We start from the raw sequence: 13,887 nt of genomic DNA on the forward strand, positions 1-13,887 counted from the left end.
TTCTAAATCTCCCCTCTATACGTGCTAAAAAACTAGAAACTCAGTTGACCAGATTTGTGTCAACAGGGTCCTGGTTTAACTTCCACCCAATGAGAGGCACTCTCATTGTAAAATCTGGGAGGGTAAAGAAGCAAGCAGCCTTTATTTCATTACACGTTGACAGATGGCAGAAATGGCACGTACAGTGGCTTTCAGGTGATGTCTTGCATTGTGGAGGGATGACTGGCAGTAGCTTTCCCTGAAATTCTTGCACTACTGGATTTTCTAAAGCCAGCAATGATTTCTCCTGACTTGTTCCCTCAGTCTTTCTGACAGTTTAGTGAACTTCTTTATACAAGAAATTAGATAATTTCTTATATAAAATCTCCTCCTACTTGAAATATTTAAAGCAATTTGCTTTCCAGATCAAGGATTCACTTACATATCAACATAGATAGCATTCTTCTTTTGTCTGTTTATGGCTCTTTTTTTTCTACATAAAAGTTGCTAATTCTTATTTTTCAAATATATTTATGTTTTATATTATAGCTTGCTCTTCCCAAGCCTTGGCTAACATAAATATCCTCTAAAACCTCATTTTTATCTTTGTTACTTAAGCCATTAATCCATCTGGAATTTTTCTTTGCATGTGTTGTGACTGTTATCATCCTTTATTAAATAAGACATTTTCCCACCTAACTGAAATACCATCCTTGTTCCAAATGTCTTGATCTATTTCTAAACCACGTACTCTATCCCAGTGATCCATTTGTTTATTCCTAAGCAGTGCTATACATGTTGATTGCTGTGGCTTTATGGAATATTTTAACAACTAGTTTATAAATCTAAATTCAAGGGAGATTATCTAACACAGAAACCTGTACTATGAGGTTAACTCAGTTACATATAGAACTCAGAATAAAACTTATCTTTCTATCTCTATGCATATATTTGAACTTTCTATAAATATTAATAACAGAAACTACTGAATGCTTGGCTAACATGAGGGAGCAATGGTCAGTCCTAACCTAATTTCAAATGTTTGAGAAAAGCAGCCTCATTGTTCTCACTGACTGCTTTTCTAATAAAAGAATGTTATAAAATTGAATTTGTAATGTTATCCTTTTCAGTGTTTTCAATCATGTAAATGTTTATCTGAGGTTTTTTTTATTGAGATGTAATTCACATACCACTCACTTCACCCTTTAAAGCGTTCAATTCAGTCTTTTAGTACATTCACAAAGTTGTGCATCAATTTCCACTACCTAATTCTTGTTTGTCTGATTTTTTTATTATTTAAAAAAAAAATGAAACACAAAAGTGTAATTTTCATTCAATAAATATCATTTGATCCTTATTCGGCTCTGTTACAAAAAGTGAGGTCCATGATTTTAGAATGATGACAGCAATTTATCAACCAAGTAATCAGTTTTCACACAGTTTCAATAATGGCAGCAATTTCCTTGAACTGTCTGTAGAAATTCTGGAGAGAAAGGGGGAAAATAATATTAATTTTGCTTTCAGAGGTAATTCAAGTAGCTCTTTCAATAACAGTTGAAATATGTAACATATTAAGACTGCACTTTAATGTTATATCCTCAACTATTAAAGAAGGGTACTCTAAGAAACTAACAGGTACAATTTGGTGCTGCAAATAAAAATACTATTGCAGAGTTGGATAATTAGCTCATGACTAAACTTTTCAAAAGGCACCTACAAAAGTTCTTTTGAGATCACAACAGAAAGATTGATTAAATACCCACCACTGTCCTAGAAACTGAAGATAAAAACAAAAATGACAGCTCGGTTCCCAGGCCTCAAATCACTTTAAATGTCGTGAAAGACTGCATTTCAGGGTGATAGGAGCTATCCTGTTTAAGATACAAGTTCAATTACAGTAAGAGAGATCCAACATTGGCAATGGCTTGAATAGTAGAAGCTTATTACTCTTTCGCTTATAAATTGAGCTTGTCTGATACTCCTGTAGAAGTCATCTTCTTTTTTTAAACTTCAGATAAGGAAGGGACCAGATTCTGCCTTCCTTCTCCTCTACCTGCCAGGAAGCTAGGAGGCAAATTTGAAACTTAACCTCAGCAATTAAAATACCCTCTAGAGATTAACAAATTTGTATTTTCCTTCCTTTTTTGGTCTTACTTCTTAATTTTGCTACTCAAAAACATATGTATTTTGTTTTAATTTATGTGTAAATTTATTATGGAATAAAACAGGATGTCACTATTTCTTTAAAAATATATACTGATGGACAAAATTTCAGCTACAAGAAATATATAAATTAACAGCTCAAAGAATGTACCTTAGCTCTCAGTCCTGTAATGTGACCAACAGGTTCTGTTTGTCTGGTTAGCTTTTAAGCCATGTAAAAACTACCTTTAAAAGAGATGCCCCCCTTTCTAATTTTTCCAATGGAAAAAAAAAATTCTAAAGAGAGAATCAGAGAGCATGAATGCTGCACAGGAAAATAATTATGACAGGATTATAAATTACAAAAAGTATTGAAACCTATATTCTCTTTTGAAATTATTTGGTCCTTATATTCGGCTGAAGGCTACTCACATATTACAGTATACTACATTTATTTCCTTTTAACCAAGTCCTACTTCCTTCCAAAACACTAATTAGCATTAATAATGTTGAATCTGTGACCATTATTTTTTGTTCTAAGGCAGCGATACCTGTTTTAAAGAACTGAAAGGGAAAAAAAACCTTTAAAATGTAATTTGTAAAACAGAATTTCCATATGATCCAGCAACCTCATTTTTGGGTATATATCCAAAAAAATAAAATAAAATCACTATCTCAAAGAGATATCTGCACTCCCATGTTCACTGAAGCATTATTTACGATAGCCGAGGTATGGAAACAACCAAAGTGTCTGGTGACAGATGGTTAAAGAAAATGTGGTGTAGTATGTGGTGTACACATATACATACACACATATACAGTAGAATACTATCCATCCTTAAAAAGAAGGAAATTCTGCTATTTGACAACATGAATGAACCTAGAAGGCATTACACTAAGTGAAATAAGCCAGACACAGGAAGACAAATACTGTATGATCTCACTGATAGGTGCAATCTAATAAGGTAGAACTCACAGTAACAGGAGTATACAGTGGTCACCAGGGTTGTGGGGTAGGGAAATAAGGAGATGATGGTCAAAGGTATAAACTTTCAGTTATAAGATGAGTTAGTTCTGGAGACCTAACAGTATAGTGAATACAGTTAGTAATAATGTATTATTATTAATATATTTGAAATCTGCTAGGAAAGATCTCAACTGCTCTCACCACACAGGTACACAAAATAGTTAATTATGTGAGATGACGAATATGTTAATTAGCTTGATTGCAGTAATCATTTCACAATGTATACATATACAAAAATCATCATCTTGTATACATTAAATATATATGATTTTTATTGTCAATTCTACTTCAATATAGCTGGGGGTGGGAGGGCATAGCTTGTAAAAGAGGTCGAAAGCATCCTAAAGTGGTCTGTAAGAGGCTTTTCTTAGAGTAATAACTGCTATGAAGGAAGATTCTTATCTAGTCACTCACCAAAGAAAACAAAACAAACAAAAACAAACTCAAAAGCCAGTTAAATTAGTCACTGACAAAACATTTCCCTGTATGTACATTTTTTCAAAAGTCTAATTTCTCACCCACCCCCCGTTTCTTCCTTCCTTACAGAAAAGAAGTAGGATAATATGAATAACATGACTCTAAATATAAACCATTAAGTTACTCATATCTCTAACTGACAGAACTAGTCATCAAGTATTAGTGTTCAACCTATATTTTGAAGTCAGAAAATTCAGGGTCAACACTATGCAAAATAAGATTCATTTAGCTTATTATTCTTAAATATTAAGCCTAAGAATAAGATAAAACAGTTCAATGTAAAGTAAATATCTTGTCACAGAAGATGAAAATTCCCGAAATATACTAGAGTACTGTGAAAGTGATCAAATGTGACAGTATACAAATTCAGCATATTACATTGAAAATATTAAAAACAACTTGATCAAATTCCCTAAGAAAACAAATTCAGATCTTTTGTACTAATAAATGTAAAACACATCAAAATAACTGCAAATAAAAACAATTAAAATTCTCCCTTAAGAAAGATTTTATACATCTTTTTAAGCAGCAATTACAGAACGATGAAATAAACTGAATGAGTTAAATCACAAACCTGAAACTGTGGAATTGTCATTTCAAAACACTTGTTCTTTACTTGGCCAGAATGATCTGCCACTTTCAGCATCACTGCAACATAAGGATACTTAAGTGATCTGCAACTGTCCGAGCTCACAGCCATACCCAGTTTCCACTGAAAATCTAGAAGCTATAAACGAAACAGTATAAAACATCAGTAATAATATTGCCTCGAACGCAGATATTTATTGAATTTTACTGGTCTCACATTCAACTTTTGCCAATTATAATAAAAGAAAATACCTTCATTTTAATATTGCTAGGGGAGCAATAATCAAACAAAAATGGATAAAGAACAGGATATAAACAGAGTTAAAAAACAACACTGTCATAAGGAAAGAAACAAAAACAAAAACCTTCACCAGATGTGTAATGGAAGTAGAAGATGTGGCAGTATTGGTTTTCCTTTCATTTTGCTCCTACACTTAAGAGAACTCCAAATGCTCTGGACCATCTCCTGCCTCACTTCCCTGTCATCCCATTTCCATGCCTTCCCTTCCCCCATTCTGCAACCCAAAAGTCTTAAAATGGAAGATGAGTTATACATCATCTTCATGTCTGATTGAGGCACACATGGGAACCATTCCAATTTCTTTCCTCACCAACAGTCCTCGACTTGCAACCCTATCCTAGTATAAATACTGGGTGATAGGTGGTTTTAGATTTCATCACTGTTGATGATGGACACCAGCCAGGTGATGTGCTATGCAGTTTCCATGTATTAAATGCCACACTGAATCATCATAACATTATAGGCTATTATTTCCATTTTGCAGGTGACACAACTGAATTTCAGATAGCTTAAATGTAAATTTCGGAAAAAAAGTCAGAACTGAAATCAAAGTCTGACTCTAAAGATTACATGCTTATCAACTACTGGCTGACTCAATACTTTTTAGCTAATTTCTGTCTATGATTGTTCAGTGTTGCCTTGGCATAAAATAGAATCGGATAAATGTAGCTCTTAATACTGACTCTAAAACATAAGACCATGAGTGGAGGAATTAAGAAATACTTGTCTACTGACTGATACCCTTTGCTACCAAATTAATGTTGATTAAGCAAAAGCTTTGCTTGTTGATAAATTTCTTTTTATAAGAGGCGGTATCAGTGTGAGGACCAAAATTTCCTCCTGTCACGGACTGACTTTGAATCAATCGGCTACAATATTAAGGCCAGGCTGGTGCTGGTGAAAGGCTAACATATAATTAAGTAAAAGGATTATATAGATATGTTTTAAGTAAAAGCTTCTCATACAAAAATAGAGAAAAGATAGTTGGTAAATAACAAAAGAACTACAAATGGCTAATAAACCTATAAACAGAAAGCAAGAGAAATACAAATTTGAACCACAATGAAATACCACTACACACTTACCAAAATGGCAAAATTTTAAGTTTGACAATTCTAAGTATTGGGAAGGATGTGTCACGTGCTATAGATGGAAGTCTAAATTGGGTCAATCTTTTGAATAACTAGCTTTACCCAGTAAAACTGGCTTTATGCATATCCTGTGATCCAATGATTCAATTACTAGGGATATAACCTAGAAAAACTTGTGCATTCTAGTATCTACATTTGTAATGGCCCTAAACTATAAACAACCTAAAAGTTCATTGGTAAGAAAATTGATTAATAAAATGCTGTACGGCAATGAAAATCAATGAACTTCAGCTATACTTAATATCAAAAAAGCTGAAATAAGTCAAAAGGTTTTAAGTCCATTCAACTTAAACTTTAGAAACAGGAAATATACTATTGTTTAGGGATGCATATACAAATGGCAAGACTACAAAGAAAAACAAGAATATGATGATCACAAAGGATAGTTAGGATCTCTAGGAAGGAAAGAGGTTTGACTGGGGAGGAGCATGTGGTGAGCTTCTGGGGTACTGGTAATGCTCCAATTCTTGAGTTCTGATTAACTTTTAAATGATTCCTTTTTTTGTAACAATGTGAGATGGAAGTTAACTAAATATACTGTGGTAATCATTTCACAATATATGTACATCGTCATTATATGGTATACCTTAAATTTATTCATTAAATTGTCTATAGGTTATATATTTTTATATATATATTCTTACATATATAGTGAGGGGAGGATAAAAATGAGTACATTTCTGATGGAAAGGAAAAATTCATTGTTGGCTAGGGTGATCAAGGGAGCTTTACAGAAGGGATAGCTTTAAACTCAGTTTTGAAAAACAAACAACTGAAATTGAGGAAAATATATCTTAGATATTCTATAAATACACACCTAAATGAAGAATTCTTATTTAATATTAAGTTGAATCAACCAGAGATTAAAATAGTCAATATCTGGTTAGGGAATGGAGCATTTATCTGTCTTAAAGTAGAAGGTTCCTCTAAGGATATATGAAAATAAAGCTGACTAAAGTGATTAAGAGGCCCATAATTATTTAAAAATTGAATGAGCTTTCAGAGGTTTTCAAAATACTCTCATACACTCTATCTTATTAAGGAAAAGATATCATGTAAGTCGTTTAAACTTTTCCTGTAGGCAATGGAGACTCACTGAAAGTTTTTGAGTACAGACAATGATATAAAAGTACTGATTAAAAAATATTTATCTGGTGGCAGCAAAACACAATCATCCAGGTATGAGGTTTTAAGTGCCTGAAGGAAGGTGGTGACAAGTAGGATTAAACTGAGCCTATAAAGAATGAATACTAATGATTACCTACATAGTTATGGGAGGTAGCAAAGACAACTTCAAAAATTTGAGCCCAGGTGACTGGGAGAATTCTGACATCATGTATCGAACAGGACTGCATATATTTTAAGTCCAATGGCATTATCAGGAAGAGAGGAAGAATATCTAAATAGGAATATTCAATAAGTAGCTAAAAATCCAAGAAAATAATTCAAGGGAGTTCATGACTGGAGATACAGTTTTTATATCAGTTCATTGGTGATATCCAAGAATTTAACTGAACACTTCTTCAACTTATTCAGCCTGTACAATTCTTTGATGCAAGAAGTTCCATGTTGACTGCCCACAGTAAAATGGTAGAATAAAACATTGCTCATTTGACTCTCAAATTCTGAAACAAAACTCTGGATTATCTAGAACATTTCAAGCAGAAAAGCAATTAAGGAACACAATATTGGAATCCACAGACGATGACAACAGGGGAAACTGGCAGGTGAGGAAACAGGGAGAGCTGACATCCAGACACTAATTGTGCAAAGTTAGTATTCGAGTGTCAAAGAAAGCTGGAATCAGGTTTATGAGATGAGAATTTCCCGAATTCCAAACTGAACATTTAAATGCAAATTAAAAACAAACCTTTTTAATAAATATGGTTTAGCCTTAAATAGGAATTAATGGCATGAGATTTTAAAAAGATAAAAAAAAAGTACACATCACTATGGAGAATATTAAGAATGAAGTAATGAAGCCTCATAATTCTTACAGAATAAAGAAAATAATTTAAAAAGAAAACATGCAAGAAAAAATAGTGAAAAAAATCCAGAAGTAAAATGAATAAAAATAAAAATAATCAGAAAGCAAATATAGTTAAAAAGGTAAACAAAAAAAAATTAGCTATAGTCAGTCACATTAAAAATTAGATATGGCAGCTGAAGTTATCAGTAATATAAAAACATTACTATGAACACTATAAAGAAAAAATGATAAAGACCATTTCAGTTTAAATCTAATTTTTATTTTTCAAAGTACAAAACAGGAGAAAATTAGAAAAAATAATCATGTACAACTCCATCTTAAAAACTATTTTCTTATTCCTGTGATGCCATTGTTAGTCTTTAGCTGTATGCAATTTTTATAGTCACAAAATACACTTTCATGTTTTCTCCTTTTTAAATCAAAGTTTTCAAAAGAGAAGACTGTTAGGTGTTCTGCATACATTAATCTCTTTCAAAAATACTATGAGGAAAAAACTAATTAAGCAATTCGTCCAAGGATACAAAACTAGAAGAGCTGGTATTCAAACCCAAATTTGTCTGATTCTATATTCCATGCATTTTTTCATTATACCTAGCTGCAACATGATTACTATTTGAAATTAAACTAACTTCTAGTAGGTCAAGAAAGTAGATAGGTCTAGGACAGGACAAGAATGTTTAGCAGCTTATACATGCTAGACCTGAGCTGTCCAATACAATAGCCATTAGCCAAAGATGACTATTTAAATTAATTTAAAATAAATAGAAAAATTCAGTCCCTCAGTGCACTAGCTACGTATCAAGTGCTCAAGTTACACGTGGCTAGTGCTACCACACCGGGCAGTGCCAACATCTCCATCACTGCAGAAAGTTCTACTGGACAGTACTGTGCTATATCCTGTGCTAATGTATATGTGGAAACCGATTAAGGCATGAGTTACTTGCAAATTTCTGCTTGAGAATTCATATTAGCTCTAGCTCAAGTAAACATTTGCTAAGTCATCAGCATTTCCCACCTTGTTTAATGGTATCTTCATCCATACTTAATTTTCTTAAGCACTTATCATTACCTGAAATTATGTTTACTTATTAACTGTCTCCCCAAAGAAACCCAACCTTCGTGAGAGCAGGAGCATGACTGACCTAGTTTACTACTGGGTCTACTAGAGTAATATCTGATACAAAGTGAAAGTTCCAATAAGTATTTGTTGAACTAATATGTTTAGAGCTTCTGGGGGATGTGGTAAATGGTCTCCAAAGATAGCTTCCAACACCTGGTGTCACCCCTCCCTGTGTGTACATGCCATCCTCACATCAGGGAGTGGGGCTTATTTTCCCTCTGCGTGAATCCTAGCTGTACCTGTGACTGCTCTGATCAACAGAATATGGCAGAAGCAGCTTTCTGGAAGCTCTGAGCCTGGGCCTTAGGAGAACTGGAAGTGTCTGCCTCCTTCCTCATGGAATATAGGCTCTTGAGACTCTCCTTGGAATCCAACCATGCCGATGTGACCAATCATGTGAAGGAAAACCAAGTCACTCCAATTATGAGATCTAGCTGAGCTCCCAGCCAAAGTCATCACGGAGCCATGTGAGTGAGACCTCTTGATTTCCGGCCCAATTACGCTCCTAGATGACTGAAGCTCCAGTTGAAATGACAGGGAGTAGAAACCACCACCTAGCTAAACCCAGTTAATGCACAGAGTCACAAGAGATAATTACACAGTTGTTTCAAGTTACCAAGTTTTGGGTAGTATGTTATGTAGCAATAGATAACTAAAACAGGGCAAAGACAACTAGCTGAAAATAACTTTGTGGATAAGTTTAAAATGATATATGACATCAAAAATGTATTCTCATAACTATGTAATCTGAACTATATTAGTTTGTAGAAATTTCAGCAAAAACAAATAACCAAAAATTATTTCAGATTTGGTCAGTGTAACCAGTTACCTCTGAAATGTTAATACATCCAGGAAAAATAATACAGAAAAATAAAGCCTTTGCCATTAAGCATATCGACTGCTGGTAAGTTCATAGTACAACTGCCTGGAAACACCAAACATAAATCTTCCCTCAAAAATGTTTTTTTTATCCTCATTTCATTTCTGCTGATGACTTTCATTTTCCTAGTAACTCAGTTATCAACTTTGGTCAACTTTGATTTTTCTCTCTCACTCAAAACATGTATGAACTGCTAAGTATTTAAGACTTCATTTCAGCCACTGCCACTGACATGTACTCTCGTCTTCCCGATCTCACTGCTACAAACCTACTCAAAGCCTATTTTAAAAATCTTGCCTTAAATTTTACTGCAGCTTCCTAATTAGTTTCTTGCCTATAGTCTTTCTGGGCTCCAATCCAGAGTATAGACTATAAACATTGCTTATAAATTAACCAAATCTGACATCACAGGTGAAAACCTATTAAGTCTACAGCCTCAAGAGCTAGTTGCCAGCCTCTCACCTAGCACTGGAGTCACACCACAGCATAGTCCCCAAGGGCTTGCCCACTTGTACTCAAACTGGACTGCATCCCTTCTCGAAATTCTTTCAACCTTTACACCTTTGCTCATTTTTTCATTCCTCTTGGCATACAACTCTCAAACATCTACTTAAAATTGAAAACTCCTTTCAAATTCTACCTGCTCTGTGAAATCTTTCCTGGTTTACTCAATCCTTCTCTGAATGTTCTGTCATTTTTTATACCTTAGCACTTAGAACATTCTGTTTGTAGAAGTCATTTGTGGATTGTCTCCCTCCCTCACATTCACCAGACTGTAAATGCCCTGAGGGTAGCTGGTACAGCCAAAAGAATATATAGAACAAAAATAGTGATATCTTTATGAACCATCACATAAACTACACAAAAATTTAAGTCACTATTTCTTATACATGGGAAGAAGAAAAATGGCACAAGATATTGTGTCAATAGAACATCTTTCTTTTGATTTATACCATAAAATTGGCAAGGAAGAAAGCAATAAAATGTGGCACGAATAATATTCATTCATCTATAAAGAGTTCTAATTAGACATCTATATAAGCGAATCATGAATTACTTCAAAACAATGATTATAAGAATGTGAAGTAATAATCTTAAACCTCTAGTGCTGGGTAATAGAGCACCATGGTTTGTTAAATTTAACAAGTATAGATTCTAAAGTCAGACAGATCCGAGCTGGAATCTCAGCTCTCCTACCTTATACCCACATGGCTTTGGATGTTACTATGTCTCTATGTGCCATTATTCAATAAGTATTTACTAAATAATACCATGTTCTAGGCACTGGGGATATAAAAAAGAATAAAACAAAGTTCCTACATTTTAGTAAGGAAGACAGACAATAAACAAATAAACACATAATGAAGTTGCAGTAAGTGTTATAAAAAGTGGAACAGCAATACTGGGTAAAGGGACAGTGTGACCAGGAAGGCTGTTTAGATTGAGCGTAGGAAGACCTCTTTGAAGAATTGGCTTTTGAGTAGAAAGAGACTTGAATAAAGTGAAGAAAAAAGCCACATGGATATCTAGAGGAGAGTACTCTGGACAAAGCGAGAAGCATGCCTGGAGTGTACACAGGGAATACCAATGAGGCCCGTGTGGCTGGAGTTGCATGAGTTAAGGGAAAAGTAAAAAATGAGGAATCCATTTCTGGGCCTGAAGGCCAAAGTAAGTCCATCTTGAAAGGCCCGTAAGCCAAAGTAAAAAGATTTTTTTTTCTAGTGTTGACAGGAATCTCTTAAAAGGCTTCTAGAAGGGGAGAGACGTGGTTTAACTAGATTGCAACAGGCTCAGGTAGACTGCTGGAAAGGGCGTTAAGTTTAATAGGGAAAGTAAGGAGACCCAACTGAGTGAGAGTCTAGCTTTGGTTTTCCTAGAGGTTTATGTTCCTGTAATTTTCTGTATTCACCTGTCTCTCCAGTTTGGGGGGCAGCAGTATACCCTGTGATTTGCCTCTCCGACAATTCAAGAAGAGTTGCTGACTTTTCAGTTTGTTCAACTTTTAACTTTTTAGGATGAAATGATGACTTCCAAGCTCCTTAGAAGCTGGAATGGAAACTGGAAGTCTATCATTTTTTTTATAACTTTCTTCGTAAAGGTTTTAAACATCGTTTGTTAGATTCATGGCGAGGCACTTCATAATTTCTTACCGTTGTAAATGACATCTTTTAAAAATATTTCTCAACTCTGAATATAGGAAAAAAATTAAATCACCTTGTTTAAACTCTCAGACTAATTCTAATGTTTGTAAACTATCTTGGCTTTTTCTATGTAAACAATCATATAACTTGTGAATAACTGCCCCCCAAAGCTGTCCACATTCCAATTCCCAAAACTTGTCAATGTTACCTTACACAACAAAACAGACTTGTAAGTATGACCAAACTAAGGATCTTGAGGTGAGATTATCCTGGATTATCTAGGTAGGCCCAATGTAATCACAGGGTCTTCATAAGAGGGAAGCAAGAGGGTCAGTCAGAGAAGGTAACGATGACAGCAGAAAGTGACAAGAAAAGAAGTTGGCATGCTGTGCCTAGAAGATGGAAGTAGAACCCACAAGACAAAGAATGTGAGCAGCCTCTAGAAGCTGGAAGAAAAGGAAACAGATTCTCCCCTAGAGCCTCCGGAAGGAACACAACTCTGACGACACCTTGATTTTATCCTATAAGGCTAAGTTTGACTTCTGACCGCCGTAACCGTAAGATAAATTTATGTTGTTTTCAACAACACCCCCACCCCCACCCCGGTTCAATTTTTAAAACCCTATAATCTAGTATAATTGTTTCAGAATGTCTTAAACATATAATTTAGTGTAAGTGAATGGGATAAAACGATTTATGAAAGATTGAATCAAAGTGCACTAAATAACTCTGAGGAAAGCCAGATTAGAGGGTTGATTACTGTCTGAGTTCCCCCACCTCCCAGTGATACTCAAAAACAACAGCAAAATCAGTTGGAGACAGATCACAGAGAGCAGTAAATGGGCATCTCTCAGCCCCTGTATTCTCATTATTTCTTATCTCAGCCCTTTGTTATAGTATTTTGTATGGACCTGGATGATTCCTGGCCTAGAATACTATAGTTTTAGTACTCTTCTTCTGGGAAGTGTGTTATAAATTATTTGTCTAAAAATAGTTTTTTACCCCAAATAGGATAAGAACACTTAGAACAAAAAAACAGGATTAAGATATGCTTAAAAATTCAAATCCTTATTCTTAGCATAAATACATATACATTGGAAAGATAAGGAAGTATATTCTCCACCTTCAAAATAACTGGTTTTTAAAGACTAAGAAAATGTTTGAGGTGCTACCTTTGTAAATTTTAATAATGTCTTCCCTCTGTAATCACTCTAAAATACTGTGTACCTAGTCTCCGAAAAACGGCGCCTAATCAAGAATAATATTTGGTCTCTATCTGCTGCAGTGCGTGAGGGAGGTTAACTACAATGGCAGTGGCTCCATTTCAGGTGCAAAGTGGAAGAAATAATGCAGGATGGCGGGACGAAAGTCACAGGTTCACGGGCACAGGACCTGGACTTGGGAGAGCTGAGGAAGGCTTAAGGTGGCATCGTCCCCCGGCTTCCCCAGGCGGAAAGGCGGTCCAGGTCCAGCCGCCCGCCCCTTACCCAACGCAGGCCGGCTCAGAATGGGGCGGGGCTGCCATTCACTCACCTGGTTGGTGACCTGAAACGGAACGGTAAAACAGTTTAGGGAATGATCTTTCTTGCTCCAGAAGCCCGCTAGCCCCAGCTCCTTCTAGGCCAGGGCTTACCTCGGCCTTAGCATCCAGCTGCAGCTCGCCAGACCCCTCCATGGCAAGTGTCCAGGGATCGCGCCACCGACTCGGGTGGACACTCCCAGGGCCATCAACACTTCCGTTTTCCTCTTTCCGGCCCCCGCGGCTTGGCGCACGCAGCAGATGTAGGGGAGCAAGGAACACGCATTTTTGTGTAACATCCTCGGTTTTAACTAAATACAGTTGGATGGAGCTACAAAGCAACTACTTTATTACTGTAGGTAAAAGGGGCCAAATATTTAGGATATACCCTGAGACGGGAAGGACATATTAACTTTAAGATGCCGTCTCCCCCTGCTTACGCTGTAGACGTGGACTCTTCCTATTTGGGGCCCACAGCGCCCTCTGCGAGAGCGCAAACTTGTGACTGCGGGAGTAATTGATCCCAACCAAATTTGAACGCGACTGGAAAACCACACCGCCTTCCAAGCCTG

General features: G+C 35.7%; 1 protein-coding gene across 2 annotated transcripts; it reads right to left on the reverse strand.

Annotated features, from left to right (window-relative positions):
* Positions 1-115: 115 nt before the first annotated feature.
* COMMD6 (COMM domain containing 6) lies at positions 116-13,569 on the reverse strand. Of its 2 annotated transcripts, XR_005658178.1 has the most exons (5): positions 13,430-13,569; positions 13,330-13,341; positions 4,200-4,352; positions 1,743-1,850; positions 116-1,462 (listed from the first exon to the last, which is right to left on the reverse strand). XR_005658178.1 is itself a non-coding variant. In XM_039886865.1 (4 exons), exons 1-4 carry the CDS (start codon positions 13,469-13,471, stop codon positions 1,412-1,414), a joined length of 258 nt encoding a protein of 85 aa, XP_039742799.1. In that variant the 5' UTR covers positions 13,472-13,569; the 3' UTR covers positions 116-1,411. The 2 variants fall into 2 exon arrangements, 1 of the variants encoding a protein (XP_039742799.1); XM_039886865.1 differs by lacking the exon at positions 1,743-1,850.
* Positions 13,570-13,887: the final 318 nt, after the last annotated feature.

Source organism: Pteropus medius, unplaced genomic scaffold (assembly GCF_902729225.1).
Source record: "Pteropus medius unplaced genomic scaffold, Ma_sr-lr_union100, whole genome shotgun sequence".
Taxonomy (NCBI): Eukaryota; Metazoa; Chordata; class Mammalia; order Chiroptera; family Pteropodidae; genus Pteropus; species Pteropus medius.

Excerpts from the sequence above, each read along its gene's own strand:
- COMMD6 (XM_039886865.1), bottom strand. The coding sequence starts at position 13,471 with ATGGAGGGGTCTGGCGAGCTGCAGCTGGATGCTAAGGCCGAG. Across the intron at positions 1,463-4,199 it reads TGACAATTCCACAGTTTCAG|AATTTCTACAGACAGTTCAA; the intron begins GTTTGTGATTTA and ends CTTTCTCTCCAG.